The sequence below is a fragment of the Sapajus apella genome, unplaced genomic scaffold (assembly GCF_009761245.1).
Source record: "Sapajus apella isolate SASKATOON/1434 unplaced genomic scaffold, GSC_monkey_1.0 scaffold28, whole genome shotgun sequence".
Classification (NCBI taxonomy): domain Eukaryota; kingdom Metazoa; phylum Chordata; class Mammalia; order Primates; family Cebidae; genus Sapajus; species Sapajus apella.
Genome location: NW_022436968.1, coordinates 17,374,082 through 17,382,085, shown reverse-complemented (window position 1 = coordinate 17,382,085; position 8,004 = coordinate 17,374,082). Strand labels below are relative to the sequence as shown.

The following is an 8,004-nucleotide window of genomic DNA, read 5'->3' as shown; positions in this document are numbered from 1 at the left end:
AAAAAAAAAAAAAAAAAAAAAAAAAAAAACCCTTTGTTGGAAAGCTTTACACTTTCCACAGAACAGAAACTAAAATAACCTGTTATACGATTAGTCACAAATACAGTCCTCGAGTTTTTTGCCCATACACATGAGTATTTGTCTAAATCATGTCTCCTTTGTAGCAGCTAGGCCCTGCCATCACTGTGTTTGGCTGAGTTCACAAATCTCTTGTAACCTGTAGCTTCCCTGTCACTTCTCTGGCTCTCCTCTCCTGCTAAGCTTTGTTGCCTCATTAAAATCTTCTGCCACTGCCATAGCTACTGCTGCCACTGGAACCGCCATAGCCACCTTGGTATTGTGGTTTGGCAAAGTATTGGCCGCCACCACCATAGGGGCCAGAGCCTCTGCCTCCAAAGTTTCCTCCCTTCATGGGTCCAAAATTTGAAGACTGATTGTTGTAACCGCCAAAATCATTGTAGCTTCCACCACCTCCAAAATTGCCTCCATCATTACCAAATACATTATAGCCATCCCCACTGCCACCATATCCACCACCACCACGGCTGCCACCAAAGCCACCACGACCACTGAAGTTTCCTCCACGACCAAAGTTGTCATTCCCACCGAAACCACCTCCACGACCACCACCAAAGTTTCCAGAACCACTTCGACCTCTTTGGCTGGATGAAGCACTAGCCATCTCTTGCTTTGACAGGGCTTTCCTAACTTCACGGTTGTGGCCATTCACAGTATGGTATTTCTGAATGACAATCTTATCCACGGAGTCATGGTCATCAAAGGTTACAAAGGCAAAGCCCCTTTTCTTGCCACTGCCTCTGTCAGTCATGATTTCAGTCACTTCAATTTTTCCATACTGTTCAAAATAATCTCTTAGGTGATGTTCTTCAGTGTCTTCTTTAATGCCACCAACGAATATTTTTTTCACAGTTAAGTGGGCACCTGGTCTTTGAGAAACTTCTCTTGAGACAGCTCTCTTTGGTTCCACAACTCTTCCATCCACTTTGTGTGGCCTTGCATTCATGGCTGCATCCACTTCCTCCACAGTTGCATACGTGACAAACCCAAAGCCCCTGGAGCGCTTGGTGTTTGGATCTCTCATTACCACACAGTCTGTGAGCATTCCCCATTGCTCAAAATGGCTCCTCAGGCTCTCATTGGTTGTTTCAAAGCTCAACTCTCCAATGAAGAGCTTCCTCAGCTGTTCCAGCTCTTTAGGAGGCTCTGACTTAGACATGGTCGCAGGGAGAAGAGAGACTTTAACGATGCTTCTTCGGCGGTGTCCACGGGCAGACAGTGGCATAATTTTTTATTGAAGCTTTATCTGATATGAAAAGGCTGTTAAATTGCTTAGCAATTGTGGAACTCACCCTGAGGCTAGATGATTGTATATACTAATATTTTTGTTGCTCCTTATGTGCTGCCCCAGAGTGAGAGTCACTTTTTCTTTAGTCATTGTCAGTCCTGATGTGCACTTTCCTCTTGGGTAACTTTTGTCTACAGAATTTTTTTCTTTCCATGTAGAATGATTTCATTGGCCTTGGAAACTTGTTCTGGTTCTGTATCTTCTACAGTATAGCCTATTTCAGTCCTGTGGGAAAGTGATAAATTGATCTCACCTTATATTTTACAACAAAAGCCATTTAATGTTCTCACACTAATCTTCAGTCATGGGAAAGGGAAAGATTCATTCAGTAGTCACTGTGATTCAACAATTGGTATAGGTGCTTAGCTTTCCCTTTATCACATCGCTGGTTAAAGTTTCATGTTCTCTGCCCATGTGTTCATCCCACAAATTAAATGTTGCTGCAGCTTTGACTAAGCTAGGTTGTTTGCTTCTTAAGAATAGGAGTCATAATACCAATTCCATGTATTCTGCAATGCTAAGTACAGTCTTATGAGTGTTGAATAAATCCAAATTATTTTACTGTAATAGTCAAGTCATTCTACAGCTGTTTCTTAGATTAAATAACTGATTCCTTTAACTTTTCTTGTGTTTCTTTTTCATCATTTACTTTTTGACTCCAACATTTCCAGTTTTACTTTATGATATTTTATATGGGACTTTTTGGAACCCTTGGCAGTATGCTAGGCTTTATGATTATACATCAGGCTTTCTTTATTGTTTTGTAAATACTGAGATATTAGATGCAAGAAAAAGTAAAATTTAAAAGCTTACGTTTGAAACATGGAATTTTTTTTGAGTGAAGTTTTTTGCTGGAATTGTAGATAATGAGGCAAAATCATAAATCCTGGAATTATATATAGTGAAGCAAAGTCTTCAGTTCAAAGTTCTACCAAACAAGATATTTCTTCAAGGTCTCAAATATTGTGCATTCAGATATAAAGACTTTATTTTATATATAAAGACTTTATTTTAGTGATAGAAGGTAGTTTTGAATTTTATACATGATAGTAACACTAACTATGTATCTGTAGTTTCAATTACCTTGAAGGTGGTCAACTTTTTATTTTATGGGAATACCTGAGACTGCGTAATTAATAAAGAATAGAGGTTTATTTGGCTGATGGTTTTACAGGCTGTGCAAGAAGCATGGCATCAGGGTCTGCTTCTGGTGAGGACCTCAAGCTGCTTCCACTCATGCAGAAGGGGAAGGAGAGCTGGTATGTGCTGAGATCATATGGCTAGAGTGGAAGCAAGAGAGAGAGAGATTATAGGGAGGTGCTAGGCTCTTTTAAAACAAACAGTTCTTGTGGGAACTAACAGAACTCACTCACGCTTCTTCCCCTCCCCCCAGGGCATTAATCTATTCATAAAGATCTACCTGCATGACCCAAACACTTCCCATTAGGGGATCAAATTTCAACTGAGGTCTGGAGGGTCTGGGATCCAAACTATAGGACTCCTTTTTAAGAGAGTGAAAGGATAAATCACAGAGTAAGAGAAAATGTCTAATACGTATATCTTTTATTTTATAAATATATAAAGAATTCTTACATGTTATTGAGAAAACAATAACCCAGGAGCAAAATGAGCAAAAGATTTGAACTGACTTTCAAAACAGAGGATATCCAAATGGACAATAGATATATGAATAGATGCTCAGTCTCATAAGTACTCAGTAAAATTCAAATTAAATTTGTAATGAAATGCCAATAGAATGTCTCAGAGTTTCAGTTATAGAATTTCTATTGTGTTCTTTTTTTATATAGTTTTTTATTTCTCTGCTAAGATTTTTTTTTTTTAATACTCACTGAGAGCACACTTTCTATTTTGTCCATTGGCATAGTTACAATAACTGCTTTAAAACTGTACTACTTCCAGTATCTTGGGTCATTTTGGGGTCAGTCATCATTAATTGTCATTTTTCTTAATTATGAGTCATACTTAGCAGTTTGTTCTTGTCTAGTAATATTGGAAATGTATTTTGGACATTGTACATGATATGATATAGGAAGTCTGGATTCTGTTTTATTCTTCTGAAGAGACCTGTAAGCAATTAACTTGATTGATCTCAAACTCTAAATTCTGTCCCCTCATGGTAAGCAGCTGTATTGTCTGTTTAGTTTTTTTAAGCTTAACTGGGCTGCCTAGAAAATTCCAATATATATTCTGTACATGTCATTCAGAGTCAGCCAGGCATTTGGAGAGAGCTGATACATAGGTTCCTCTTTGACTCTCTTCTTTCTGTGATTTCCTGGTATGCTTTCCAGATGCAGCATTTACCCCAAACACTGCACTCTGGTTCTTTAAGCCAGGAAGATGGTAAATTTTCAACATTTTTATTACCTTCTGGGGCACCAGCTAGGGCCTGCCACAAGGGTAAAACTTAAGTAAAAAACAAAACAAAACTGGGAACTTATGAACTTATATAGTATTTTTTCCTTTTTTCAAGTATCACTCTTCTCCCGTTTTGACTGCTTTTGGTCTGCCTTCAGATAGCTGGGTTTTGTTTGTTTTGTTTTTGTTCAGAGTTTATGTGAACAAAACATGTGAAAGGGTTGGTTTGATAAGAGCTGCTTGACCATCACTAGAAGCAGAATTTAAGCTTTAAATGTAAATGAAGATACTTTGCTCTAATATTTTTACTTTCTTTGTACCTTAGGTACCCTCTTAGTGGCATGGGTTTACCAACTTTTAAAGAATGGATCCAAAATACCCTTGGAGTAAATGTGGAGCATAAAACTACCTCTAAAGTAAGTAAACAAAAATTATTACTAACACATTTAACTGTGTTTTTAAAACCCAAATTAGTTTGATTTATTTTTGTAATTTGTTATATTGGATTTAATGCAACTGTCACGTTTTTTGTTATAAAGCCTATTAATTACATTGGCCTTATTAGGTTGTTAGGGGCAGTTATTCAGTGTCACAGATGTAGACTCTAGTCTCAGAATTTATCTAAGATTTATCTGGCAAATTTTTTTCCTTTCTGAGCCTTGGTTATTTTTAGAATTGGGAGTAATAACTATTCTGCCTCTCACAAGGTAGTAGTAAAGTACAAATTATTTACTTCCTTAAGAGTGTTTTGTTACAGAAATATAAGTTGCTGTTATTTTTAGATTATTTAATAGGCTGACCATAATCTAGTGTTAATAGAGAATAATTTAGAATAAAAATGTAAAGTCACATTTAATATTAGGACTTTTAAAATATTTGAAGAATTATAAAAAGTAAAAATTCGATTAAGATATAAGCAATTGAGGATTTTAGTTTGTTCATATAGTTTCACTTTTCTGAAAGTGGAATTAGGAAACTTTGTATGTATATGAAACTAATGAAATATTTAGCATTTATTTTTGTTGTGTTTTAAATATTATATATTATGTATTTATTATTTTTGTTGTGTTTTTATTTATTTTTGTTGTGGTATTATTTTGCTGTAGCATAGTATTCTGCATGTCTCTGTAACTGGATATAAGTTCTCTAAGTACAGGGGCTATGTCTTATACAATATTCTCCACTGTATACAACATGTTATTAAGTGGTATAGGTATTCAGTGAGTACTCTCTGGGTTTATTTTAACATTTACAGTTATTTTATTTTAGTTAATAAGTTAGCCTGAACAACTAATTTTACCCCCCGTGGTCATCTTTTTACCTTTCCTAGAGGTCTCTTTTTTTATCTCTTAAATTTTCTCTCCCGCTCTCTCAACTATTTGCAATTATTTGTTTTTGACATTGATACAATCCCCATACCATAGTTAGAAATTTCACCAGTTTTTGAGTCCTTTTCAATTCTTAATAACTTAAAACTTTAATATATTTTGTTGGAGTTCTTTTAGTTATTTCCTTCTTCTATGGGATAAGTTTCATGAGGTCAAATATTTTTTTCTGTTTAACTCACTCTAAGGCCTTGAAGAGTGTCTAGTTTATGGCAGGTACTCAATAAGTATTTATTATGTAGTACCTTAATAAGAGATTAAGAGTATATGGAAGTATCATTTTTTCTTTGTATATTCTTATACTTCCTTTTTTCCAAGTACAGTATGATAGCTTCCCTACCACCTCCCTCCCCTAGTAGCAGATTTTACTTGGCTAGCCATTTATAGACCTCTTCCTGTATTCTAGGTGTGCTATTAGGTGCTTTTCAAAAAAATTATCACATTTAACCTGCCTTCCTTATAATAGCCCTATACATTTGGTGCTAATAATCTAATTTAACAGACAAAGAAGCCAAGGCTCACAGAAGTTGGGTGACATGCCCAGTGTCTCATAGTTTTAACTTTGAAGTCGAAGATTAGATTTCAAGTTACTTGTTAGGTGAAATTGAATATCAAGTTTATAATTATGTTGTAAGTTTTAAAGCAGCTCTATAAAAATGGATTTATTACTTATTTTGAGGCTTTCTGTTCATCTTTTTAAAAGTGCAGTTGAAGAATAAGAAATGCTGAATTTTATTGACAGGTGTAAGTGTAGATAGTGCAAAAGTCAAGTAACTTTCTCCTAGTCTCCATAATCTGAAATGGAATATTTGATACTTTGCTATCTTCCCCATTGAGTGCAATCTTTGGAAATGAATGCGATTAGTCAGAGAATTTGTAATTTGTTACTCTCATAAAGCTGATTTCTGTGTATGCTATTTAGTATTTTCCTATGCTTCAGCCTTACCTTAGGAATGTTTTAAAGAAGTCTACATTTTGTAGTCATTCTCTCTAACAGAAGTACCCAAAATTCATTTTTCTAAAAATAAGTCAAAGAAACCAATTTTACTTTCTAGGCATCCTTAAATCCTAGTGATACACCTCCTTCTGTTGTAAATGAAGATTTTCTTCATGACCTTAGAGAAACTAATATTTCATATTCACAAGAGGCAGATGATCGAGTATTTAGAGCTCATGGTAAGTTACTTTATATTAGCCCTATTTATTTTTAACAAAAATTTTCTATAATTTAAGATGCTTTTGTGTTTTTCTTTTTAAAACCACAAAACAGGTCATTGTCTTCATGAGATATTTTTGCTCAGGGAAGGAATGTTTGAACGAATTCCTGATATAGTTTTATGGCCAAGTAAGTTTTCCTTTCTTTGTATCGTTAATTTAGTATTGCTAAATTTTAAGTAAATTTAGTATTGGAAATATGTACTTTTTGGCATATGAGTTGTAAAAAAATATAAATTGTTATGTTTTTAAGGGTTTACAATTGCCTTGAAGCTCGTTTTTGACCTGGTTGTTCTGAACTATTGGTTTTAACAATTCATTTTGTTATTGATAATTAAATCATCATTTTAAATGTAAATAATCATATTGAGAAGTCAGTAGAAAAATGTATTTTTGGTTTATTTGGAAGTTTCATGAAATTAGTGTCAGTGATACATTCAGATATATAGAATTATTAATATAATTGAATACTGCAAACTAATATTAGTAATAATTTGTTGATATCAGCTTGTAAACTTTAAAAAGCCTGGTGAAATGATGAAACAAATTTTATGTATTATGTATATACATACTGTGTTTGAAATGAATAATTAAATTTTGAGTAATTATTAGGATTTGGTGTGGGATAGAGGATGGATGAGCTTTCTGTTGTAATTTTGCTCTTAGGGAGGAGTAGGTAACATATTTATAAATCTGAGGGTTTTTTTTACCCATCTCTTTTAGCAGATAATTTAAAGCAGAACAGGTGTATTGTTCCTTGCTGTCCATTATTGCATTTTTAAAAGAGTTCTATTGATTTTTGATTATTTTTCTCTTCACATCTTCCTTTTCAGGGTGTATATTCTATTTTTTAATAAATTGACTCATTCATGGACTCTCAGTTCTTAAATGAGGTCCTTCTACTTTGGAGGGACTACCTTAGGGAAAAATTATGCTTCAATGTGGGGGCAAGAGGCAGGTGAGATACACAGGAGGAAAATCCAAGAGCATATGTAGCAGAGATGAAACTACTTTCCTGATACTTGTATATTCTTCTATGCATTTGGAATATTTATGAAATAAGTCTTTTGTCTCTATTAGTTTAGTACAGAAATTTAACTATTCCTGAGGAAAAGATACTCTCCAATAGAAGAAATATTTTTGTTTTGCCTGCTTGTTTTTTTAGTAGCTTAAGGTTACTTCGCTGACGAGATTTAGAGGTTTATTCCATTTGTTACTGGAAAACATGAAAGCAAAATTTATCAATTTTTACCTCCCACAAGAAACCTAATAGACCATCCTTTGATTTATCTTGATAAGAACTTTTACGTATACCTTCTAGATATTTTCTTCATGTCTTTCAATATTAAAATACTGAAAGAGCTGGGCTTGGCAGTGTATGCCTATAGTCCCTGTTACTCAGAATGATGATGCAGGTGGATCACTTGCCCAGAGTTCGAGTCTAGCCTGGACTAGTGAGTCCCTCATCTCTTAAACAAAAACAAAAACAGAATAGCACAGTGGAAGTATCTTTTATTTTAAGAAATCCAAATATTCTCAAAAGCCCAGATGTAGTAAACAGTCAATATTTCACAAAAGTTTCTTTGCTTTATAAAATCTTTCCCATTTTACTAGTTCCCTAGCACCTTTGCTCTTCCACTTTTTTCCATCCCAATTTCCAAG

At 34.3% G+C, this 8,004-nt stretch overlaps 2 protein-coding genes across 4 annotated transcripts in view; one reads left to right on the top strand and one right to left on the bottom strand.

Moving 5' to 3' along the window:
- The window catches only part of AGPS (alkylglycerone phosphate synthase), a 139,147-nt gene that overhangs the window by 28,599 nt on the left and 102,544 nt on the right, over positions 1-8,004 (top strand). For all 3 annotated transcript variants that reach the window (XM_032292849.1, XM_032292850.1, XM_032292851.1), the window contains exons 3-5: positions 4,068-4,158; positions 6,183-6,303; positions 6,398-6,472. In XM_032292849.1, coding sequence (XP_032148740.1) covers positions 4,068-4,158; positions 6,183-6,303; positions 6,398-6,472 — 287 coding nt within the window. The remainder of the gene's footprint in view (positions 1-4,067; positions 4,159-6,182; positions 6,304-6,397; positions 6,473-8,004) is intronic.
- LOC116561105 (heterogeneous nuclear ribonucleoprotein A1-like) lies at positions 157-1,274 on the bottom strand. Its single transcript, XM_032292852.1, has one exon. It carries the CDS (start codon positions 1,235-1,237, stop codon positions 275-277), a length of 963 nt encoding a protein of 320 aa, XP_032148743.1. The 5' UTR covers positions 1,238-1,274; the 3' UTR covers positions 157-274.

Excerpts from the sequence above, each read along its gene's own strand:
- LOC116561105 (XM_032292852.1), bottom strand. The coding sequence starts at position 1,237 with ATGTCTAAGTCAGAGCCTCCTAAAGAGCTGGAACAGCTGAGGAAGCTC.